Below are 27,433 nucleotides of genomic sequence, written 5' to 3' on the forward strand. Positions count from 1 at the left end.
TACTGTAGAGGACGGGAGAACAGGAGAACAGGAATATATTTACTGTAGAGGACGGGAGAACAGGAATTTACTGCAGAGGACGGGAGAACAGGAGAACAGGAATATATTTACTGCAGAGGACGGGAGAACAGGAGAACAGGAATATATTTACTGTAGAGGACGGGAGAACAGGAGAATAGGAATATATTTACTGCAGAGGACGGGAGAACAGGAGAACAGGAATATATTTACTGTAGAGGACGGGAGAACAGGAGAACAGGAATATATTTACTGCAGAGGAAGGGAGAACAGGAGAACAGGAATATATTTACTGGTTTATTCTAGTTTAATATAAATCTAATTGAAAGAAAAGAAACATGTGGAGAATTATTTTCTGTATATATTTTAAAACAGTCTTCGCTTTTTATATAAAAAAAAAAACAAAAAAATTGCTGCTTCTTTTGATTTGATATTATGCCATATTATAATATAGTAGATGAGATATTATTAGATCAGAAAGCTTTTTAAAAGAACATTTAAAAAAAACTTTTTTAGAAACTTTTTTTTGTATTATGGGAAACGCAAAATTGGAACAGGACCAATGGGAAACCAGTTCAAACGTTTTTATCATTTCAAATTTGAATAAATAAACAAAAATCAAATCAAAGGAAAAACTAAAGATAAGATTATTATTGTAAAAAAGCAAGACTTTTCTGAGTTTAAAAGGATCTTTCATGGTTTTAATCAAATTATCTTTCACAAAATATATATTGTGAAAAAAACTCTCTTATTTTTATTTTTTTTATTTTACCTAACTCACTACTCAGATATTAATGAACTAAAATGCCAATCCTTTGAGAAAGGTTGAGTTTGATAGAATCAAGATAAAAATAGAAGATTTTATTTAATATACCCGTGTGATTTAGTTTAATTTTGTTCAGGACTGCATGAAGGTAAAATTGAAAAGTATTGATTTAAGCAGCGGAGTTTTTAATGAGATATCCACTCATTATCCGCTTAAACCAACTCAGGTGACCTTAGATTACAAAGTTTTCTTAAAGGTGAGTAGAGGTTTAGAAAAATGTCAATGAAAACGAACAATTAGACTATGTTAGGTCTTCTCATAACAGGTTTCAGACACTATGATCACTAATTCTCTAGACATGTACTTAGAACTACTTGCATTAGACTTCAATTTTGATCCCATTTTTCTTTATAAGATGTCACTCTTGTCATTGTGCACTTGCAAGACACATTAATACAGGATATTTTTCATTTCATTACTATGGGTTGGAGGTATGTATCTAGTGAATTAATGATCTAAGGAAACAAGACACTTTACTATGGGTTGGGAGGTATGTATCTAGTGAATTAATAATCTAAGGATATTCTACACTTTACTATGAGTTGGAGGTATATCTCTAGTGAATTAATAATCTAAGGATACCATACACTTTACTATGGGTTGGAGGTATGTGTCTAGTGAACTTTTACTCTAAGGAAACCATTCACTTTACAATGGGTTAGAGTTATGTCTCTAGTAAACTAATACTCTAAGAATACCACACACTTTACTATGGGTTAGAGGTATGTGTCTAGTAAACTAATACTCTAAGGATACCATGCACTTTACTATGGTTTGGAGGTATGTGTCTAGTGAACTTATACTCTAAGGATACCATTCACTTTACAATGGGTTAGAGGTATGTGTCTAGTAAACTAATACTCTAAGAATACCACACACTTTACTATGGGTTGCAGGTATGTATCTAGTGAACTTATACTCTAAGGATACTAGACACTTCAGTATATATTTAGTGAATTAATAATCTAAGGATACAAGACACTTTACTATTGGTTGGAGGTATGCATCTTATTAATTAATAGTCTATAAGGATACCAGAGTCTAAAGATTTACAATTGATTGGTGGTACTTTACTCGAGAATTAATACCCTAATATTATTCCAAAACTGTTTTTTTTTCATTACATTTGCAGAAATAATATATTTTTAAAGTTATTTTGAAACTAGTCTTTAGTCCCATCCTACCCCTTCTAAAAAATGTGTCTCATATCTAGGATTTTTTCAATGGGCTCTTTGTACTCGTTTTACCTGAGATATAGCTGAGGATCCTGATGTAAGGACGAGTACAAGGAGAAGGAGAAGGAACATATTGAACCTGTTCCTGCCTATACAGCTGGTCAATCTATCTGTTCAAACTTCTTCATTTTAATCTAACATTCAACCAGGTTTATACAATATAGAAAATAATTAGAAATTCATTTATCAAGTCAATGAAAATTATAAATGACGGCAAATATATTTTTATGACAAAATCATAAAAATTGTCGTTTTTACATGGCAACTGCTATAATTCGTTTTATTTGTCAAAACATGAAAAAGTTTAAGTATTATTGTATAACATGGTTTAGAACCATGCTTCCACTCCATAATTTCTCCTCTTTTAAATATTTAATCAGTTAACTTGAGAACTAAATAAATCAAGAAACTATTAAAGCACTAAACACAAGAAATAAACCTAAAAATAAATTAAGTACTTAAACATAAATATATTTAAAGTGGTCGATCTTTCATTTTTTTTCAACTCTCAAATTATAAAACCAAAGAAATTTTGCCACAAACTTTGATTTTATAATTGTCATAGACCTTAGGTATCCAAAACTTTTAATTCTGTTAGATCAAATAATCTAAGTTTAAAATATTATGTATTTATTTAAAGAGTATTTATAATCTACTCACATCCCATGATCAGGTAGTTAATGTGTAGTTAGGAATTAGTAATGCTTAGTCGACAACTGTCTAGAATATGTTTAATAATTTATGAAACATATCGATATTCATAAGGAAGGTGTTATTATCAAAATTATCAATATAGAATATGTTTTAAATTGTTTGTATATTCCAGATTATGCTGAATATATTCCAGTTTATTCTACATATAGTCCAGTTTATGTTAAATATATTCCAGTTTGTGCTAAATATAGTCCAGTTTATGCTAAATATAGTCCAGTTTATGCTAATATATAGTCTAGTTTATGCTAAATATAGTCCAGTTTATTCTACATATAGTCCAGTTCATGCTAAATATAGTCCAGTTTATTCTACATATAGTCTAGTTTATGCTAAATATATTCCAGTTTATTCTACATATAGTCCAGATTATGCTAAATATAGTCCAGTTTATGCTGAATATATTCCAGTTTATTCTACATATAGTCTAGTTTATGTTAAATATAGTCCAGTTTATGCTAAATATATTCCAGTTTATTCTACATATAGTCCAGATTATGCTAAATATAGTCCAGTTTATTCTTCATATAGTCCAGATTATGTTAAATATATTCCAATTTTTTCTACATATAGTCCAGTTCATGCTAAATATAGTCCAGTTTATTCTACATATAGTCCAGTTTATGTTAAATATAGTCCAGTTTATGCTACATATAGTCCAGTTTATGCTAAATATAGTCCAGTTTATGTTAAATATAGTCCAGTTTAGGCTAAATATAGTTCAGTTTATGCTAAATATAGTCCAGTTTATTCTACATATAGTTCAGTTTATGCGACATGTAGTCCAGTTTATGTTAAATATAGTCCAGTTTATGCTAAATATAGTCCAGTTTATGCTAAATGTAGTCCAGTTTAGACTAAAGATAGTCCAGATTATGCGATATAGTCCAGTTTATGCCAGTATTGTCCAGTTTTATGTTAGTATAGTCCAGTTTTATGTCAGTATATCCCAGTTTTATTGTCGGCATAGTCCAGTTTTATTGTCGGTATAGCCCATTTGTATGTTTAACATTTATTTTCGTAATCTGCTACTTCAAGATGTAAAATTGCAATCTTCCTAGTAATGTTTATGATTGCAATCTCCTGCTCCATATTGCATACTCTAAGTATTCACTATTTTCTCTTTAGTTAACTGAATTTGCAATAATTTTACTGTATATTTGCACACAGAGGCAAACATTAGCTTTCAGTTTAATCAATTGATATCTTTCGCGCATTCCTTTCCAAACTTCTATTATACTTATCTTATATTCAACCGATAAGAACTGTAAACGTTTTTCTTTCTTCGACAAATCATTAAATAAGCCATTTAAACACTATATTCAAGTCAAAAGACTCAATCTATAAACACAGTCGTATTTTGAGAGTTTCAGGTCGTCTTTACAATCTCTTTTATTGGAGGTAACTCTGTATAATGTTTAACGTTTTTAAAACTGATATTCAAAATATGAAAAAATGCCATTAATATATTTATTTGGCTTTGCTTGTTTGTTTATTGGATGAATAAAAAATTGGAATGACTTAACTTTTTTGTGTGACTTTTAAATATAAACAGAAAAATGTAGGAAATTTAAAATTTTTTTTTTAAACGTAAGAAGAATAAATGGATGTAGGTAAAATAATTTAAGAAAGAGGGGCGCGACGCGTCAAAGAATGTTTGTATACCTCAATTTATGTTCCCCCTGAAACCTATAATACTAAGCAAAAATAAGGATTGATAAACTTGACATTTACCCATGATTTACATGATTACTTAATAAACCGAGAAGGATTAGAGACTAAACCATAGAGAAGGTTGGCTAGAATCCAATCCAGAGTCTCAGAGAAGAAAAGGGGTGGACATTAAATTATGTTGAAGAAAAACGTTGATTGGAAAAAACCTAAGAAAATAGGTCGAAAATTTCACCCAGGAAAAATCCATAGAAAGATGGATAAGAACTACACCCTGGAGAAGGTGGATAAGAACTACACCCTGGAGAAGGTGGAAAAGAACTAAACACTGGAGAAGGTGGATAGGAACTAAACCCTAGAGAAGGTGGATAAGAACTACACCCTGGAGAAGGTGGATAGCAACTAAACCCTAGAGAAGGTGGACAAGAACTACACCCTGGAGAAGGTGGATAAGAACTACACCCTGGAGAAGGTGCATAGGGACTAAACCCTAGAGAAGGTGGATAGGAACTAAACCTTAGAGAAGGTGGATGGGAACTTAATCCTAGAGAAGATGGATAAATCTACACCCTCGAGAAGGTGGATAGGAACTAAACCCTCGAGAAGGTGGATAGGAACTAAACCCTGGAGAAGGTGGATAGGAACTAAACCCTAGAGAAGGAGGGTAGGAACTAAACCCTAGAGAAGGTGGGTAGGAACTAAACCCTGGAGAAGGTGGATAAGAACTAAACCCTGGAGAAGGTGGGTAGGAACTAAACCCTGGAGAAGGTGGGTAGGAACTAAACCCTCGAGAAGGTGGATAGGAACTAAACCCTAGAGAAGGTGGGTAGGAACTAAACCCTCGAGAAGGTGGGTAGGAACTAAACCCTCGATAAGGTGGATAGGAACTAAACCCTAGAGAAGGTGGTAGGAACTTAACCCTGGAGAAGGAGGATAGGAACTAAACCCTAGAGAAGGTGGTAGGAACTAAACCCTAGAGAAGGTGGGTAGGAACTAAACCCTGGAGAAGGAGGGTAGGAATTGAAACCTAGAGAAGGTGGATAGGAACTAAACCCTGGAGAAGGTGGTAAGAACTAAACCCTGGAGAAGGTGGGTAGGAACTAAACCCTGGAGAAGGTGGATAGGAATTAAACTAAACCCTGGAGAAGGTGGATTGGAACTAAACCCTAGAGAAGGTGGATAGGAATTAAACTGAACCCTGGAGAAGGTGGATAGGAAATAAACCCTGGAGAAGGTGGACAGGAACTAAACCCTGGAGAAGGTGGGTAGGAACTGAAACCTACGGAGGAAACATAATTCTGAACCCCCGGTTTCACCTCCGAACTCGGAACCTGCGGTTTTAGTAGTTTTATTCTCGGCTTTCCACAGAGAACTTTCTCACTTACAAACCGAATTTAATATTCAAACCGTTCCTAGCATAACCTTGCCAATCCAACCATTCCCATCATAATATTTCCAATCCAGCCATTCCCATCATAATATTGCCAATCCAGCCATTCCCATCATAATATTGCCAATCCAACCATTCCCATCATAACCTTGCCAATCCAACCATTCCCATCATAACCTTGTCAATTCAGCCATTCCCATCATAACCTTGCCAATCCAACCATTTCCATCATAATCTTTCCAATCCAACCATTCCCATCATAATATTGCCAATCCAACCATTCACATCATAATATTGCCAATCCAACCATTCACATCACTGTCTTGCCAATCCAACCATAACCTTAAACACTATAATTATTCCTATCATAGCCATTCCTATCATACTGATACAGTCGAGAGCTATTCCTATCATAATCATTCACATTACTTCCCTAAACCCGTTCTATCATCCCCTTTCCTTCCCCAAACCCGTCCTTTCATCCCCATTCCTTAAACCGTCTGTTCATGACTCATTCCTTCCCTTAAACCGCCCTATCATACTTTTCTGAAACATATATTCTCAATTTATTCCCTACAACATTTTTTCCATATCTACATAGTAATGGCCTCTAATAAGCTAGCTTTTCTCATATATTTCCTGAAACAAACTAAATATTTCCTGTATTTTGTCGAGCACTAGAAATACTTACAGTCATTCCCTGCAAGGAAATACGTTCACTATTCTAGAAATCAAGTAAAATAACATCAACGTAAACAGGTCATTTTATCAAATAAATAATTTCTAAAAAAGTGTTAAAAGTTTTTTTGAAATAGATGAAAAATTTGTTGAAACACTCTAAATACCTCCCATCCCCCGTATTTTTCTACAATTGACTTTGATATTTTGGATCCAATTTTGAACATTTTCTTTAGATTTTTAGCCCCACAACATGAACGAACTCATGTGACATAAAAAAAGAGATTTTGAATTTTTTATCTGGTAAACAATATCATGCGGTGGTTTACAACTTTATATAGTTTATCTTTTTTTATGGAGTATGAAACAATTTTTTTCTGTTATTTTAATAATGGTCGGTTAGCAAAATATTTTTATCAATGGTGGTTTTATTTCGTCTTATCAATCAATACATCTAAAAATGAAATTAAAATTATCCATTTGAATTAAAAATTACATATTGGATCGGTATACAATTAATCATAAAAGAGTAAATCATGAATAAAAAGTGTTTGATCTAAAACCACTTCTGGTTTGTCAGTTGTTGTTTTTGCGTGAAAGTTTGTTTTCTAGAAATAAATGTAGTGTGAGATCCATTATTATAATATACAGGGTGTCCCACGAAACATGACAGTTGGTATAAATAGTTTAGAATGTCTTCTTCCATACTTTGATAAGTTTTTTAATACGAAAGACAATAATAAAAATGTTATTTAGGAGTCATATTATAGTAACATTAATTTCAAAGTAAAATATACTAGAGCAAAAGATTTTTTAACGAAATAAACTGCAAACAGCCTTTAATATCTAATACAGTGTATGGAAGACGACATTCAAAACTATTTATCAACTGTCATGTTTCGTGGGACACCCTGTATATACGAGTACGAATATATATATATATATATATATATATATATATATATATATATATATTCGTATGATCAACGAGCCAAGCAAACATCCGTTACCGGAGAAACTTTACCTTTCATAAACCAGTATAAAGGGATACTAGGATACTGTGATACTACGGTGGTAGGCGATTATATCAATATAATAAAGACGACTTTCAATTTCAATTTTGATTTATATCCAGGTTTAAACAGCATGAATAAACAAAACATGGATACAAAAAGAAGCTGTAAATAAAAAAATCTTCTCTATAATTATTTGTAATTCGAGCTTTTTAACAATTAAAACTTAAATAAAAAAGTCGTCTTCGATATTTTTACATTATCGTCTACCACCGTATACTAGGATACTAGGATACTATGATACTATGATATATACTAGAATACTAGGATACTAGGATACTATGATACTATGATATATACTAGAATACTAGGATACTAGGATACTATGATACTAATGATGTATACTAGAACACTATAAGGATACTAAGATACTTGTGCGAGAAGATATATGCAAAAAACGAACCAACATTTATTTTTCATTTTATTTTCTCTTAGGATAAAAATTTGCAAAGTTTAGTAAAAGCAAACTTTTATAAATCACTAGATACTATGAGATACTAGAATACTAGAATATTAGGATACTGGGTGATAGGATACTATAGGATCTTAGGATTGTGGAATCACTCTTTGCTAAATTTTACTATATCTTTGGTCAGTGTACTGCAGATTACTACAGAACGTACCTAAAGCTTAGCTGAAGGTGGGATACTAGGGTATACTAGCATACTAGGATACTTGGGTACCAGGATACTAAGATACTAGGATACTTGGGTACCAGGATACTAAGATACTAGGATTTGAAATGAAAAAAATGAAACTCTAAAGTCAACTGCCTGACTGACTAGATACGGCCTAAAAAAGTCTTTTTGATGTGATTTTCAAGGATTCCACTTCAAAAACCCCTTTTATAGGCAGTGCTTAAACAGTCGTACAGTTTACTTATAGCTTTGAATTTTGACTAAAACATGTATTTAGACTGTTAAGGACAACTCACAATATTCGGCGACCCTGCCATTAACCCTATTAACCCTGCCATTAACCCTATTAACCCTGCCATTAACAGTTTAAAAAAATATCGCAAAAAACCAGAATCATCTTAATCAAGTCTTGAAACTAAAGATACATTTGGTTTTTAGACCAGAAAATGCATTTCTACAATATATTTTACAAATCTTAAACTAGTTTTTTTTAGTATTTTATATAGTTAGATATTATTGTTCATTTAAAATGGTGTGTTGATGACATTTCAATGATATGAAATTAACCAATGAAATAGATTGTAACACTTCACAAATTCAAGGTAAAAAAGTTAGTTTTTCAGACAGAAAAATCAAAATTTTTCTAAGCAACCCACCGCCTTGTTCACTTCGTTTCACTCGGTGCAAACTACAAACACCCAGTTACGGGCCTGTTACCAGCTAGAACTTTTACTACTTTTGATTAAATCCGACCGCGGGAAGGTGATACTTTTGATAAAAACAATTTATTTTAAGATAAAGAATGATATGAATGTTTAAAATTCGAATAGTGTTCATAAAATGTAAATTTCAACCATTAGCAAGCTGTTATCTAGAGCAGACTGAATAAATTCAACTGTTAACAGGAAATATTCTGATTGAAAATTCTATTTCAACCAATATGATTAGAAAGAACAAAGGGGGCGTAAGGTTATTTTATATTTTACCGATTTAGAACAGTCTATTAAATTACTAACTTGGAAACCCAGTTTTCGTCAACCCACTAAGCTTAGAATTTTTTCACAAAGCTCAGAACATTTCCTTGGTTCTAGCGAGTTAACCAATCAAAATTTGAGGCAAGTCGATTAAGAGGTTAATGAGTTGTTATCGGACATTGTAGCAAACAGACAGACAAGCAGTGATTACTACTTTATAAGTATGAATATACCATAGCATAAACCACCTGCGTCTATGAGTTTTTTTGAACTCCTTCCTTGATTACATCTAAAACGTTTCTTTTTTCCTTCTTCTCCTTCTCCTCCTTATCCTCTTTCTTCTCCTCTTTCTCCTCACTCACTTCATTCTCCTTCATCCTCATCCTCTTCCTTGTCCTCCTTCTCCTCACTCTCTTCCTTCACCTCCATCTCCCCCTTTTTATTTCTAGTTCTTTTCATCCTTGTTCTCAACCTTCTGCTTCTTTTCCATCTATCCCCACTCTTCCTTGTGTCCCCCCTTCACCTCCTTAACCATAATGAATAAGGGATATGATATCAAGATCCTCTCTGAACTCCTTAAACCCTATCTTGCTGAAACCTAATGGCTCCCTCTGCACATATTGAGCTCTAATGGTAGAATTACTGTATAATCTCCTCTACATAAAAACCACATATTTTCTTGTTAAAAAGAAGCTTAGAATTGCATTTAATTTGCAAACGCATCGATCCTGAATCTAACAGCTTCGCTGAGTAGAAATTACCAAGTTTTAAAATATATGATAATATAGATTGCATACTGTTCACAGATATAAATGTACAATGTACACATTCAATTAACATGTACATTGCATACTGTTCACAGATATAAATGTACAACGTACATATTCAAATTAACTTTTGTAAAAGTTTAATTTTGTGTAAGAAATAATGATCTAAAGAATGTTAAACAAACAAATCTTTGCGACCTAATTACGAAACTCAAACTTTTATCATTTTTTATATTATTTATTGGGTTGCAAAGATATAGGGATTAGAAAATCAGACTTTGTGGCTTTCTTCGAAAATTCGCTTGACCGTTCAAATGTTTTTTAGAAGATTTGGTTATTATAATCTTTAAATTTTATATTTCTATTAAAATAAGAATTTTTCTGTAAATTAAGCAAAAAATCAACGTATGATAAAATTATGATAAATGCTAGATTTTATCATGTAAATAATTTTTCAATACAGGCAAGATCAGAAACAAAATACAATACAAATGCGAACAGAGAATTTTTTGATTTGAATGGAAGTAAGAGGAAACCGAATTCAAATCTAAGATATTTTTTAAAAACCCTAATTGTATAAAACTTATATTTCAGCTTTAAATTATATGAATTACGTAATTTTATGAAAAGTTTGTTTTTTCAAGTTAAAAAGCTTTTTTTTATTCCATCTCCTTCTTTTTTTGATCTATGGATGGTCGGACTTATAAAAAGACAGAAAAATTTAATATATTTTGTGTAATATTGAATCCAAATATTGGATCTTCACAATCTGTTCAGTTTGTCTTATATTTGCATGCATATATATATAAACTAGCTTGAAAACCCAGTTTTGCCGGGAAACTAAGTTTTCCCTGTAAAAGTCAACATACTCTATTAAATTAGAACTTTTAAACCAAGCTCATAACATAACCGTGGTTCTACCGAGTTTCCTAATCAAATTTGAGGCAAATCTGTTGAATAGTTCATGAGTTATGGCAATGTAAAATTTGTACACACTCAGTACAGCTGTATTCTGACCTCATAAGTGTCAATTCAGTTTTTGTTTTATTAGTAATAGTGATAATTTGGAAATAAAGTGCTTATCTTACGGTAAAATAAGTGCAATTTTATGCGCTCTATATTTTCTTCTCTTACACTTTTTTATTTAATATTGGAAACAAGTCAACTAATATGAGAAAATTTCGTTTTATTTGACACTTGTGACGTAGTGTATAATTGGTCTATTTCTCTGTTGCCACCTATTGTACTTGATAATCTATTTGTATTATACGTTTATTATTATTATATTATTCATAGAAATATAAAAAGATCAAATAATGAGAAAATTTATTAATGTTTGTAAATAGATTACAAGCATATCTATTTACATCTATATATACGAATTGACTAAATTTGGTGAGGTTTGACTAGAATAACTCAAGTTATGTTAATTAAATAACATATGCACAATTTAAACTGCAACTAGATTTAACTTTCGGATAAATACATAAATATATCTATTATAAAAACTTCAGACATCTATATCTATACAAAATTTTAAATTTTAAAATCAACAGAAATATTTTTAATCACATTTGCTTAAAAAAGATAAAACGTAAATACAATAAGGATTCAGTTCTGGAGAATTCCGGATTCTGATTCAGATCATTCGATATATTGGATTCAATCAGTGAGTTTATAGGATTTAGTAGATTCATTAGGATGAGTTCAGGAGATTAGGGATTTGAAGAATAAATGATTCAGTTGGCGGGTTGAGTGGATTCACGAGAAGGTATGCTGCTGGATTCAGTTGGCGGGTTGAGTGGATTCAGGAGAAGGTATGCTGCTGGATTCAGTTGGCGGGTTGAGTGGATTCAGGAGAAGGTATGCTGCTGGATTCAGCTTGCCATATTGTGACATTCCGTAGATTTGGGTTCAAGAGATCGAATCGATTGAGTTGACTTGAGTTAGTAACTGGAGTTCAGAAGATTATCTTTATCTGAAGCCGCCTAAAAAGTAAGAATAAAAATAAAGACATCAAATCTAAAAGAAACTTAAAATCAGAGGACTGAAAAATCTTACCAGTTTCGAGAGCTGAGCCAAGCACTTTGTAACTTTGGGAATATTCCTGAGTTCAATTAAATCTTCAGGTTCGAAAACTTCAACTACTCCGTATCTGCGGATCTCACGGATAACAGCTTTAACTCTATCCATGGCAGGATTCTAGAATGAAAATAATATTATTTTGAATTCAAATAATTTATAAAAAGAAAGAGAGTACAAATCTTACCATTCCCCAGTTATCATTAATCTGCTCCAGAGGAACGGAGTTAAACACGATACTTGTCATAACCTTGGCAAGGACGGATCCGTCCTGGATAAAGGTTTCATAATCCGTGTTTGGTTTCTCATGAACAACCGACATTATCCACTGTAGAACCTTATGCTCCAGATCCAGATCCCGCTAGAATAAAAATATTATTAGAATACAGTCTATGGAGTAAATCAAATCAAAAAGTTCTCACATTCGAAAAAAAGGAAAAAAGCTTTGCATACGTTATTGATTGCAAAAGATTTATTTTAGTCTAGTTTATTACAGAAGTTGTACTTTTTGATTTAATGTAATGACAATAAATGATATAATATAATTAATGATAAGGTTAAAATACCCATTGAAAAATATAGAAGATGCATATTATATAATGTTTGAACTGATGATTTGATAAATACGAATGTTTAAAAGCATCTTAAAAAAGTAAAATACAAAATGGTAAAAACAATTTATAATATGGTAAAATTTCAAATATGTCTCAAAGTTGTATAACGCTGACTGGAACTGTTCAAATTTTGCAGTTTTTAAAAATCTTCTTTGCTCAAAAATGTCACATGAATGAAATATTTTAAGTTTTTTAGTTCTTATTTCAGTATTGTCGAAAACCACATTAAGCACCAATTGGCTTGTTTTTACTTTATCCTATGAGTACCGAGTTCAATATATCAAAGAAAATATTTATAGTGTATACTTTATACTTTATTCTAGACATTAATAAATAAATATAATAAATCTGGATTTCTAATTTTTCTTTCCTTGCAATAAACCCTAATAATAAAAAAGTCAAGCGAAACCTGCATAAACATTAAAAACCCAAACCTAAACCTGCTGTGGGTTATAAAGCTAAATCTGGACCTGCTGTGGATTATAAACCTAAACCTGGTTCTGCTGTGGATTATAAATCTAAACCTGAACCTGATGTAGGTTATAAACCTAAAACCTGCTGTGGATTATAAACCTAAACCTTTACCTGCTGTAGATTATAAACCTAAAACCTGCTGTGGATTATGAACTTAAACCTGAATCTGCTGAGGATTATAAACCTAAACCTGGCCCTGCAGTAGATCATGATGTGAGTATATTCATCGTATGATCTTCTGAAAGACCAGGCTGAGATTTGATTGCTTTTAATTGTTGTCGAGGATAGAAGTTCTCCTGTGATGTAGACAGGTGGATACATTCCTCCAGGTTTAAATCTACTCCGGGTCTAGTCTTCCCCTTGTATATAAACATAAATACACAGGGATTCTAGATATCTTGAGTAGAGTAGAGTAGAGTAGAGAGTATTTATAGATCTAGTTGATGATGGAAACGCAACCGGGGCTAATCGGTGCATTTACCCTTTAGTACGAGATAAAGGCTCCGATTTATCCCGATTGAGTTCACGAGTTTTCTCCTAGCAGTATTCTCAGATACGTTATCATCAGGTTCAAAATCTTTGAAAAAAATACTCACTTGGGTTTTTTGGACTCTGTTCTTGGCCACAGGTAGAGGAGGTAAATTGGTCTTATTCACGTGAGGAAATCCACCAGTGGAGAAACTTGGAACCTCGTAGGTTGGAGAAACTGGAGGAGGGAGAATTTCTTCTTTTTTAAAGGGTTTACTTTCTCTAATTAAAGGTTTCTTTTCCTCTCTCGGAGTAACATCTTTCTCCTTGTGTGGAACCCATGTTCTCCTGAGCCTGCTTGGATCAGGACGGTCTGGAGAAGTTCTTGTGTTTGATTCTCCTCCGATGCTTAATTTTCTTGGTTCTGAATTCACATCAGTTTTGGTTTCAGTTGTTGTTGATGTTCTCCGAACCGGTCTCCGGACTAGAGGAACAAGTGTATCAGGCATGTTTAGACCTGGAACCTGAGGATTGAACTGATGATGAGGAGAGGGTGCAGATTATTTAAAGATGTTCTGTGAGGAAGGGGGAGGGTGGATAGGGAATATATCCGCTATTTTTACCTTTCCCTCACCTATGCGGGCCCCGAAACAAATATTTGTTTCCGGAAAATTATTTGATTTTATATTTATACCAACATTAACAACTTCACCTTCACACCTTAACCTGCTAAATCTCTTGACGTGGTTTAATAGAATTTATTTAGTTTTTTATAATTTTACAAAACAGTATTTTGGGGCCCTTCATGTTTGCATATGGAGGAATGAACCCGAGTTAAGAGTTCTATTTCTGTTAGAGCAAAGGTAAGGGGACGGTGAGGATGAGGGGATGAGAAAGGTAAATAGACAAATAGATAAATAGATAAATAGATAAATAGATAAATAGATAAATAGATAAATAGATAAATAGATAAATAGATAAATAGATAAATAGATAAAATAGATAAACAGATAAATAAATAAACAGATAACTGATAAATAGATATACAGATAAATAGATAAACAGATAAATAGATGAACAGATGAACAGATAAACAGATAAACAGATAAACAGATAAATAAATAGATAGTCAAATATATAAAAAAGATAAATAGATAAAGAGATAAATAGATTAATAGATAAACAGATATAAACAGATAAACAGATAAATTGATAAATAGATAAATAGATAAATAGATAAAGAGATAAATAGATAAATAGATAGACAGATAAACAGATAAACAGATAAACAGATAAACAGATAAATTGATAAATATATAAATAGATAAATAGATAAATAGATAAGTAGATAAATAGATAAATAGATAAATAGATAAATAGATGAATAGATGAATAGATGAATAGATGAATAGATGAATAGGTGAAAGGATGAATAGATGAATAGATGAATAGATTAATAGATAATTAGATTAATAGTTGAATGGATAAATAGATGAATAGATGAATAGGTGAATAGATGAATAGATAAAAGTATGAATAGATGAATAGATGAATAGATGAATAGAAGAATAGATAAATAGATAAATAGATGAATAAATGAATGGTTAATTTAAAGACAGATCATAAAATTTGAAGAAAAAAAACACTAAACATTTTACCCATAATGAATTTTATGAATTTTTATTCTTAATGAAGCTTTAGATTAGAGTACATTTTACTGTTCATACATCCACATTTCAGGGGGTTTTGAAACTATATCTTATTCCATGATTCAATATCCTATCCATGGTAATGGAAGCAAACTTAAAAATATGATACTTCTTTGAAAAGAACTGAACACCTGCCTCAAACTCTAATTTCCCAAACCCTTCATCTTTACAATCTAGAATGATACAAATGATATATATGGCTCTTTGATTTAGCAGAATTCATAGCATTCATTACAGTATATTGTTTAGTAGCTTTATTTATCCTTTATTTTAGAAGTGTCACCGTCAAAGAGAATAGAATATATTTTAGAGTGGAATTTAGTCAATCCCTCGGTATGAATTTTGTCAGTCCCTTTCAGCCTGAAAGGGAGGTTAAAGTGTACAAATCATGTAAATGTTCACAAATTATATGCAGTAGAGTACATTAATACAGTATGTTCCCTAGACTATCCATTTCAATTTCGAATTTTTTAAAGCTGTTAAATAAACTTTATAAAATGAATTAATTGAATAAAAAACATCATTTGATTTATAGTTATAACGGAAAATCATCGTTTGTAAAGTGAAAGGCATAGAGTCTATGTGAAATGATCATTGGTCAATTATGAAACCAGCCTATTTCATAATTTGGTTTTTTTTTAATATTAATTTTAGATTTTCTATAAAATGATGTTCCAGGGCCCAAAAGGTTATATAGCGCAAATTTGTGAAGTACACCTGCAGTATGGAAACAGTACAACAAAATGGCCGTTTTACACTTTTTTCTATTAAATTCCACTCTAATATATATTCTATTCTCTTTAGTCACCGTATAAACACAATGATTGTATAAACAGTATGAACGAATAAATATACTTGTATTCTCTAACCTTGTATTAAACCTTAAACTTTATTCTATTATTGGAGCAAAGGAACAAAAGCGCATTGTAATATTGTAATACGTAAATCTGAAATCGATAATATCAATATAAACTATAAATTAAACTGAAAAGCTATTAAGGGATTCATAATTATTCTTTGTATAGTGGATGTTTATTATTCCCAAGATATCATCAAGAGCTTTAGTTATTTTGCTACAAAATAAAAATCGTTGATAAAGTGTAAATTCACCTAAATATAATTTAATTTTTTATTTTAAATATAATCTAATTTTTTTATTCAAAACTATCGTAAAATAAATGAATCAAGGAATTGAGTTTTTGTCACAAACTCTGATTTTCTTATCCCTATATCTTTGCATTTGAATGTTGTTGACTTTAAATATTTCAAACTGTGAATTATTTTAAAGATCAAATAATGATAGTTTGAAATATCAAAGGTTTAAACCATCAGGTTGAAAAGATATAGCTATTGTAAAATCATAATTTGTGGCAAAAACTCAGTTCCTTTAACAAAGAAAATACTAAAATAAATCTGTGAGAACTCTTTCAAAGAGTTTACCCGCTAAACCTGTAAAACCTCAAACTTCTGAACTTTTAAATCTCAAACTTTTTAAACCAATCCAATCGAAATTCGATAATAAAGTAAAATCGACGCGAAATCACAGATAAATTCTTTAAAACGGAGCTTTCATAAAAATAATTTACAACTATTCTTTTTTTTGGCATGCATTGACATTTTGCATATCTAATGGAGTTGAGTCATTGCCACAAACTCAAATTTTCTAATCATTATATCTTTGCAACGTGATGACTGGAAACCTTTGATATTTCAAGCTCAAAGTTTCAAATATCCAAAGTCTACGACATTGAGTTTCAAAGATATTTGCAAATCAGTGTTTGCGGCAAAGACTAGCTCAATTCCTTTGGTTAAAATTATTGTGAAAATGGTATTTCTACCTTGGTAAGATGGAGATGGATAAATGGTGAAAGAAAGCAAAGAATTATTGATTGTATGAAATGGTTTTATATAAATATTACATGAACCGGGGAAGGATTTAATTTGGTTTTATATATTCAGTTAACTGTTTAAACAATAAACATTGTATAATAAAAGAAACTAGGACTTATTAAGATACTTAAATATATCGGAATCTAAAAAGTTCTTTATATTTTCGATTTAGTAATATTACCTGTAGATTCTAGACTCCCGTAAGTTAAAACAAATATTGTATTTATAATATTTATAAATATTCAATTTCAAGTGACCCTCTATGCGAAGATGGCAGTGTCAGATTCACAAGGGTACCCTTTAAACCTTAATCTATTTGGAAGATATTGTCGTTTTTCATGGTTTAAAAGTTTTTAATTTGATAATTCTTATATTTTGTTTCCTACGGAGCAAAATGCGGAAGTAATTTTTGAAGAGAAAATAAAACAGAAAATAATCAGTTTAAAATATTATAAAAATGGATATCTAATTCATACTTGATCAGACAACGCTTTTAAGAGTACCATTGATAATCGAGCATTGTCACTGTTGCATGAAGGGTCAATTGAAATTACGCTTACAGTCCCATTGATTATATGGAGTTACACTAAAAAAATGAAATCTTTAGATAATTAAAGTCGAAGAAAAAGTATATTTGAAAAGAAAAAAACACTGAAAAAAATTTATCCTAGACACCATTGTATTTGAAGTTAATTTCAGATGGCTGCCTAAATATTCTAATATCATTATTGCTTCTTAAATCAAAATCTACTCAAACGTACTGACTCAAAAAAGAATACTCCCGGATGTAAAAGTTATGGAAATTTTCGCATTTCTAAAAAAATATATGTCGACATTTTTTCTGGCAAAATTTGTCATTATTGACCGTCCAAAAACCTTCCCTGGGATCATGTGAGTTACCTAAAAAGTTTGGGCACGATCGGTTCAGCCGTTTTAACGTTCATTGGACACAAACAGACAGACAGATGCAAGTTAAAGTACTTCAGTATGTACATTGTACAATGACGCACAGTTTATCAAAGCCCAAAATTTAAAAGCGTTTCGTTGAACGAAACCTTCGAGTTTCCTTTCTGGGGGTCTTAACATTTGTGTAGATTTTGATTTAAGAGATTCGAAAAAAATGGAGAATATGAAGAAACTAAATAACAAAAATATTGATATCCACAAAACTGCCTGACACCATTCGTGAAACCCAGGTTTTAAAACTGGTTTTCAGAACTATACCCTGTCTAAAGTTTTGGGCATGCTTCAGTATGTACAGTGTACACTGTACAGTGTACAGTGTACAAGGGTACAGTGTACAGTGTATAGATGTACAAGGTTATCTGGAGAGAAAACCTAATTAAAATAAACTCTCCTACTGAGCTTTGGCTTATTAAATTTGCTTTTTCCCCATTAATATAAATAATCACTTCATCAACACAGAAATTGCATTATTTTTAGTACAAAACACACCATTTGTTGTTAAATTAAAGAGATATTTTCTGCCCTTTTTTAAAAAAGTCGGAATTGACTCTTATCAAAAAGATGTATAAACTTGTTTGCATGCATAAAGTAAACCTCGAAAATCATGAATTGTATATTTGTTGTTTGTGTTTTCAGCTGCAATTTTTCTTTCCAAAGTTATTTTTGTGCTCTTCTTCATGTTTCTTTATTCTAAATTTTTTTCTTCAGTTTTTGTAAATATTTTTTTCTTACTGTTACGTATGACTACAAAATTTCATGGCTTAGAATATACATAATGTATATATGATGTAAATATTATTATCACTAACTTTCTATCTCCCTACACCTTCTTCACTAGCAGATACTGTCTCCCCACATTCTTCAGGTTCCTGCATATTTTCCATACCTGACCCCCCCCCCTCTCCTCCACCCTCCTTCCTCTCTCTTGGGTCTATAAATTCACCCTCTAAACTTGCAACCCAGCCCCTTCCCACCCTGTTGCTTATTTCCCCACAATCCACCCATCCTTCCCTCAGCTCCGTCCTTCTCTATCCAGGCACACACGTGCCGTATACCCGGAGATATAAATATACCCGTCCCAGGTTCCTCAGCTCTAGGAGACAAGTGGAGACAGAGATTTAAACTTAGGAGTATACTGGAGTAAACTGGAGTATACAAGGGGTAAACTTGAGTATACTGGGAGTGTACATGGGTATATAGAAGTATACAGGAGAATAAAGGAGTATATTGGAGTATACTGGAGTATACTGGAGTATACTGCAGTATACTGCAGTATACTGGAGTATACTGGAGTATACTGGAGTATACTGGACTATACTGGAGTATACTGGAGTATACTGTAGTATACTGGAGTATACTGGAGTATACTGGAGTATACTGTAGTAAACTGGAGTATACTGGAGTATACTGGAGTATACTGTAGTAAACTGGAGTATACTGGAGTATACTGGAGTATAATGGAGTATAATGGAATTTACTGGAGTATACTGGAGTATACTGTACCATACTGGAGTATACTTGAGTATACAGAAGTTAAGGCTTATATTTAAGATAATTATTTTTCTGTTACATACACACACTGATTATCTTTTGTAAATGCTTATGATCCGGAAAACAACAAAAGAAAATAATTTGTTTAAATTTTTGCAAAAATGATTAAAGAGACTATTTGCAATCTGTTCTTAACCAATAAAACTATCTTTATATTTAAAGATACAGAGTTTAGTTATTAGATACATTAGGTTAACTAGATTCTACAGTTTAGTTGTTAGATACATTAGGTTAACTAGATACAGTTTAGTTATTAGATACATTAGGTTAACTAGATTCTACAGTTTAGTTATTAGATACATTAGGTTAACTAGATTCTGTGTAGCAATCCTCATGTGAACCCACTAATTCATATTGTTTAGTTTAGACCCTGGAGTGAGATATATCCATCCATTGATCACGGATCAAATTATTCTCACACTAAACCTTGTCTCAAATATTATTTGAACAAAAAGATTTCCTTTTTTAAGATAACAAAGTAATATTTAACCGGTTATATGTTACCCCTGATTCACAGCTGTTTGAGCTGAAATAACACCAGGTTCAATTTTTTCCACTTTTTTTCTTCATGTAATCTGTTCAACCTGGAAAAACTCATCCATGGATGCTTGAGGGTGCAGGCATGTTAAAGATTATAAAAAGTCCAAACTTTTGAATGTGTTTAAGCTAGACCTCAACCCCAAATACCAAATGTTTTGATCCGAGGCACACTTCAAGATTAAAGTGCACTCAAAGCATTCTGAAAATAGTTTTAAGACATATAATACTTCCGGGTTTGTGCATACAGACAGTAGGGTAGGCGATGTTTCGCCCTCCCAGTGTATAGATGTACAANACATGAGATAGTGTCTAAAGTTTAGATACAGTTTAATCAAGTGTACATCCTCTTTTCTTCTTCTGTGCAATCCGTATCGTCATTTATAACCTTAAATCAATAATTTGTTTGTTTTTCGTCAAAAGAAAGCAATTGAGTCTTTGCTAACCGTTTAGATTCTCTAAACAGCCCAATGTCGTAGACCTTGGATATTTTAAACTATGAATTCTGTTAGATCAAATGATCTAAGTTTAAAATACCAAAGGTTTACTCTACACAAGGTTGCAAAAATATATTTGAGTAATTGTTGCAAAGAGTCAATTCCTTTATGCAAAATAAATTGAAAATATGGAAATCAGAGTGAGTAGGCAAAAACCTCCAGAGAAGTGAGGAACATGATACCAGAAGATGAACGTAAATCTTGTAAGAGTAGTTAGGGATTAATCTTAATCCTGATATTCTAGCAGAACACGAGACAATACATAAAGTACAATATAAACACTATAGACAGCCAAAAACAGAGAATTGCAAATTCGAGGGAAGCGTACTGCATTACGATTTTTAGTAAAGACATCCTGGTGCAATTAATGTATCAGTTTTGTGTATCTAAAATTGTTCAAATATGTAAAGTATTATGTAGATTAATTTAAAAGATTGAGATTTGAGAAGTTTATGTGCTTATCTTATCCTCCAGTGTCAAAAACATTATTCTGCTCTACATTGGAGGAACAAAGTCAAAATATGAGCCCTGCCCGAAACTGACTGTGCATGTGGTGATTATCGGAACTTTTTTCTTACTTTTTTCCACAACTGCGGCCCTCCTTTTCTCAAAGTTTTCAATAACTTTGCACCAAAGTGAAGAATTTTGGCGGTTTCGCCAGCTTCATTTTTTATAAAGTGTCAAAATTCTTTTCAAATTGTTATTTTGTTAATCTAAATGCGGATCTTTTCTACATATAAAAAAAGAATATAATAAATAGGTTTATACAAAACGAAAGATGAACTAATCCAGTTTTCATTGATTTCTGATGATTTCTTAAAACCGGTTTTTATCCCTTTACTTTGTTACATTTTATAAAGATGATACTGTAATATTAAATCACGTACTCTTCATGTGACAATGTAGATATTGTTCATGCATTAGAAAATACACAACATATACAAACTTTGAAATAAGAAATTATGCTTTCCTTACAGCTTACAACTGTTCCTGCAAAAGGCCCAACTCACTGTCAAAATAACAATCGAATTTTGGCTGAAAACTGATAAAAGGTTCGTCTTTGATTGTTAAGATATGCTAAAATGTGTTTTTAATTTGTTTTTTGGATCAATTTGATTTATAATGTTTCATCAATTTGGAAAATTAACATTTTAATACTTTGAATAAAAACCTTCCCTAGTTCCCCATCCCTCCTCTCATCCTCCCCTTCCTTCCCCAGTTCTCCATCCATTCTCCATCTTCTTCTCCCTTCTCTACTTTTCCATCTATTCTCTCATCCTCCCCTTCCTTCCCTAGTTCTCCATCCCTTCTCTCATCCTATCCCTTCTCCGTAATGATTTACCCACTTTTTATTCATCCCTTCTCCGTCATGATCTATTTTCTACATATCCATCCCTTCTCCGTCCTGATCTATCCTCTACATATTAATCTCTTCTCCGTCCTGATTTATCCTCTACATATCCAGCTCTTCTCCTTCCTAATCTATCCTCTACACACTAATTTCTTCTCCGTCCTGATCTATCCTCTACATATTAATCTCTTCTCCGTCCTGATCTATCCTCTACATACTAATCTCTTCTCCGTTCTGATTTATCCTTATCTATCTAATACCTAATTTATCTTTTCAGATATTTTTACGGATTTCGAAAAAAATACTTAATTGACTGTTAAAAGTGAGAAAGCTTATTTATTTTCTTTTGCAATAATTATAAACAATTCAATGTTTATATAATTTCCTATTCTTGTTTAAGAGATTTTCTATTTTCGTTCAGAATCTTCTTAATTATTGTTCTAACATTTAACAAACGTACAAGATGGAAAAGAGAACTTTGTGACAATTCACTTTTTGTGAAAAGCTTTCAGTTTCTGGCGTCTTAAAAAAGGTTCTAGTTATTAAAGCTTGAAAGTGAAAGTAAATAAAGAGAATTGATTTCTATTTGAAGGTAAAAATTGTTAAATTGTTAATGAGCAATAAAATATAAAATGAAAACTATAATTTTTGTTGAAATAATAAACATGAGATAGGTAAGTCAATAATACCCTAGATTATATACAGCAGAACCGGATTGTAAATAATAGTTTGAAGCTATGTTTTAATCTAGGGAGTATAGATATATCAAGGTTGGGAGTTGTTCCATGGTTGGGAGTAAAGATATCAAGGTTATGAGTAAGGATATTGAGGTTGGGAGTAGATATATCAAGCTTGGAGACACAGACTACACAGACTGCTTATCTCCTTTCACAGGGTAGGCTACGTAGGCCTAAGTTGACCCGGCACGACATGCTACGTTTTTACGATTGGTTTTTAGAGTGCCATCTCACGGCCACTTGTTGAACATAATACCCATTCAGGGGTTAAGTTTTATAACTTAAACATTTAAACATGAAACATAACATTTATGTATTAATTTTTTTGAAGATTTTGTGTTTCGTATCCAAAGTATCGTTAAATATCCCAGAATACAGATGTTTGCCGATTGGTCGTGTACAGTACTTGTACACAATAGAACATGTTGTGGAAAATATCGCATATTTTAGCTGATAATCGATTCCTGTAACTCTCTTATCTCTGCTTGGAGAGCAAATCAAGGTTAGGATTAGAGATATTAAGATATAAGTTTTAATTAACTTTAATATGCATAAAATTATTTATTTTTTATAAAAATGAAGAAAAAAAAATAATTTAAAATAATGGTCATTTCTGCGATGCAATGTGTTTAAATACTTTGTAAATGGTTTAGGTCCGAAGTATCATAGGACGGAAGTACTGTAGGACGGAAATGCCGTTGGACAGAAGTAACATAGACTCATGATATAAGATATTTATACTTATCATAAATCTTGACAAGAAAAAACATAAAAAAACAATTCCCTGTTCCTTGTTTATTAGAACTATCTGTAGCTTATTATAACTCTTTGAAGCTTACAATTAATGATATGTTGTATATTATTGAACCTGTGTTCAATGAATAATGTAAAATTTAAACATTAATCGTGGAGTCTGCTTAGCAAAATTTCCTTTACGTCATTAGTTTATCTTAAAAGCTGAGAGAGCAGGACGGATATGATTAAATATTCTTAAATACTACTCACCCCATTTTCATCTAGTATCCCAGTACTCTTCCCGACCTTAAGAAGCGGTTTCTTGAGAGAAGTTGAACCTGATCTACCCAACCCTGATGGTACTGGCATTGTTGTGGTTAACGTGTTTGCACAAGATCTCCTAGAACACGAACCTACAGGCTCCGGGGTTGAACTAGGACAATTCTGCTGATCCTGCAGTATTTTAGCATTTCAAAAAGTTTAACACGAGTAGGAGAAAATAATGAGGAAAAAACGATTTCATGTCATGCAAGAAGTTTATGGACAGTTAGCAAAGATAAACAAATTAGGTTAAGTGGATTGTCTTTCCTGGTTTCTGATCATGGTATTTGAGGTCAATGAAATAATAGTGAACATATATAATACTATTAAAGAGACTATTCACAAATCTTTTCATAGCCCTGAGGTCGGATGTTATGAATTGTGTGAATAGGATTAACTAGGCAGGGATAGTTGAACTTCTTCTCTAGGTTAATCTAGATTCATACTAGATGAGAGTAGTTCAACTATCCATATTTAGTTTAACTACTTCTCCCTATTAATTAAATCCGATCTTTATACACTCTTAATTTACAAAAACTAACTTCAGTGTCCATATGTAATGTGTAGAAGTAATTAATGAATCATTTGATCGCGTAATGAATTCTAAAATTTACAAAAATTGAATCCAGTGCCATATCTTTGTAAAATGTAGAAGAAAGTAATTAATTAATTAGAATTGTGACAATTATGTCACGTTCCTATAGACACGTGATAATTAAACCACCTGCAGATGTAAAAATACGAAAACATTATGAAGAAAGAAAATTGGTATTTTATGCAAATGTTAAGTTTTATCTTACATTAACCAGCTCCTCCCAACCCTTCCTTTCTCTCGGAATACAAACGTATCTTTATACAATATATAGGTTTAGAAAACTGGATGGAACATGTAGGTTTAGGTTACTATTAGAACCCTGGATACAGTATATAGGTTCAGGTTTACTCTCTTGTACTATGAGAACCCTGGATACAGTATATAGGTTCAGGTCTACTCTCTTGTACTACTAGAACCCTGGATACAGTATATAGATTCAGATCTACTCTCTTGTACTACTAGAACCCTGGATACTGTATATAGGTTCAGGTCTACTCTCTTGTACTACTAGAACCCTGGATACAGTATATAGGTTCAGGTCTACTCTCTTGTACTACTAGAACCCTGGATACAGTATATAGGTTCAGGTTTACTCTCTTGTACTATGAGACTCCTGGATACAGTATATAGGTTTAGGTTTACTCTCTTGTACTTTTAGAACCCTGGATACAGTATATAAGTTCAGGTTTACTCTCTTGTACCACTAGAACCCTGGCTACAGTATATAGGCTCAGGTTTACTCACTTGTACTATGAGAACCCTGGATACAGTATATAAGTTCAGGGTTACTCTCTTGTACTACTAGAACCCTGGATACAGTATATAGGTTTAGGTTTACTCACTTGTACTATGAGAACCCTGGATACAGTATATAGGTTCAGGTTTACTCTCTTGTACTACTAGAACACTGAATAAAGTATAAAGTGAACCTATATATTTTTGTATTTTTGGAACCCTGGATACTATATACACTATACAAAAATAAAAACTTTTAAGCACAAATTTTTGAAATTTTGATAATTCATAAACCTTTCCTGGGGTCACGTGAGGTCCCACAAAAATTTGGGCCCGATCGGTTCAGCTGTTTTGGCGTTTATTTGATAGAAACAGACAGACAGACAAGCAAAGTATATATATACTAGGCTTTTAGGGCACTTCGCGCCCATCTTCTATTTCAACTTTTAATTGTGGCTTTATCTCTGAGCATCTTCTATTTTTACAGTATCTATATATAAATTTGGCTTGTCTGTCTGTTTGTTTGTATCCAATAAACTTCAAAACGGCTGAACCGATCGGGCCCAAATTTTTTATGGGGCATCACGTGACCACAGGGAAGGTTTATGAATGATAAAAAAAATGTGTTTTAATTAAAGGTTTTTAATTTTGTAAAAAAATTTAAATTCTTGGAAATCCGCCAATTTTTTTTTTAAATCCGCAAATTTTTTTCTTCTTTGTTTTAAAATGTAAACAAAAAGAACATGTCCACAATTTAAATAGAAGATGGGCGCGAAGCTCTCTAAAAGCCTAGTATATACAGGGTGTCCCAAAAAACATGGGAATTCAGTGACGAATTCGATATCGTCTTTTCAAATAATTCCTTGATTTAGTGTAGTGATACCTACTGAGAAAGCTGTAATCTGTAAGAGTTTCGTCTGCTATGTTTACATTTTGTTTGTTTATGTTTTGACTGCATACAGTTGTACATTCATCTTGCGGAGACATTATAGACACATCTTTACAGTCTTTTACCCTTTTCATAAAATAAGCTCTAGCAGACATAATAATATTATGGCTTTTGAAATTAGGTATTACACTGCTAATTCATAACAAAGACGATATCAAATTCGTCACTGAATTCCCATGTTTTTTGGGACACCCTGTATATAAGATACCAATTATTTCTCTTTATAGATTTAGTATCCAGATAACTCTCTGCTAAACCCTGCTGTTTATTCGGTCAGAGTACTGTAGATCACTGCAGTACACGCCGAAAGCTTAGTTTAGAGTTAGTTGCCCACAATTTGCTGTTCCTGCAGATCCGAACATAAAGCATTAAAGAACTAATGTTGTATTGTTACGTGTAAAGAGGGACATGCCTAGCTCACCGGTATCCTTCAACTCTTCGTCTGACTAATAAGGTTGATGATATCGTGGTTTTTCTAGCTAGAAAAGTGTTAAATTCTGTAATTTTCCTCCATTGTTTCTGAAGCAGATAAGAGCAAATGGGCAAGTCACTTCATAGAGAAACTGAAATTGAAGCAATGGAAAATAATCCCACTTTTACATAGAAGATAATGGATATCTCACGCATTCTTGACCAGACGACACCAAGGGTACCGTTGTGAATTGGACGTGCCACTTGAAATTACGTCTACAATCTCTTTTAAGTACATTTCTGATTTTCTAGAACCCAATTCTCTCCATAAATACAATTTCTGGTTTATTCTCCAGCTCTAATACTATTTAATTCCTATTCAATAACAATAGAATACCTAGTTTAGTGTTCAAGTTGACTGTAATACTCCGAGGGCACCTGGAAACTGTGTTTTAAACTACAGCCTCCGGTAAACTTTAGGGATCCTAGGCAGGAGTTCAAAATATCGGTGCTTAGTGCTTACTCACTTCTCACTTTACAAACATTACATTTAATGTACCATTGAGTGGGAAAACACCTTAGAGTTGGTTAACAAGTCGTTAACTTTTTGGTTGACCTGCTAAAAAAAATCCATTCTTAAGAGCGTTGAATTATGATTTAAAAATCTCGATTTAGTTTAAGGACTAAGGAGCCCCCTTACTCAGTTTTATCTTTATTAGGTATCTGGTAAATTAACGGAAGCTGGGCATTTCTAAAAAGATAATTTAGAGATTTTTTTGCAATTTAGGGAAAATAGGAAACCGGGNATAAGTTGGAAGATGCTGAGGGAC

The 27,433-nt window shown here is 32.2% G+C and overlaps 1 protein-coding gene across 3 annotated transcripts; it reads right to left on the reverse strand.

Annotated features, from left to right (window-relative positions):
• Nucleotides 1-11,464: 11,464 nt before the first annotated feature.
• On the reverse strand, nucleotides 11,465-27,066 carry LOC111701071 (uncharacterized). Of its 3 annotated transcripts, none has more exons than XM_023472204.1 (5): nucleotides 27,001-27,066; nucleotides 23,863-24,045; nucleotides 12,251-12,424; nucleotides 12,043-12,183; nucleotides 11,465-11,969 (listed from the first exon to the last, which is right to left on the reverse strand). In XM_023472204.1, the coding sequence occupies exons 2-5, from the start codon at nucleotides 23,959-23,961 to the stop codon at nucleotides 11,928-11,930; spliced, it is 456 nt and encodes a 151-aa protein (XP_023327972.1). In that variant the 5' UTR covers nucleotides 23,962-24,045; nucleotides 27,001-27,066; the 3' UTR covers nucleotides 11,465-11,927. The 3 variants fall into 3 exon arrangements, with proteins under 3 accessions (XP_023327972.1, XP_023327973.1, XP_023327971.1); XM_023472205.1 differs by having other exon boundaries at nucleotides 23,863-23,992; nucleotides 27,001-27,018; XM_023472203.1 differs by lacking the exons at nucleotides 23,863-24,045; nucleotides 27,001-27,066 and adding an exon at nucleotides 13,748-14,188.
• Nucleotides 27,067-27,433: the final 367 nt, after the last annotated feature.

Source organism: Eurytemora carolleeae, unplaced genomic scaffold (assembly GCF_000591075.1).
Source record: "Eurytemora carolleeae unplaced genomic scaffold, Eaff_2.0 scaffold277, whole genome shotgun sequence".
Classification (NCBI taxonomy): Eukaryota; Metazoa; Arthropoda; class Copepoda; order Calanoida; family Temoridae; genus Eurytemora; species Eurytemora carolleeae.

Coding starts and splice junctions, on each gene's coding strand:
- LOC111701071 (XM_023472203.1), bottom strand. CDS start 14,128: ATGCCTGATACACTTGTTCCTCTAGTCCGGAGACCGGTTCGGAGAACA. Junction 12,425..13,747: donor ACAGAGTCCAAAAAACCCAA/GTGAGTATTTTT, acceptor TTTTTATTCTAG/CGGGATCTGGATCTGGAGCA. Junction 11,970..12,042: donor TGGCTCAGCTCTCGAAACTG/GTAAGATTTTTC, acceptor CTTACTTTTTAG/GCGGCTTCAGATAAAGATAA.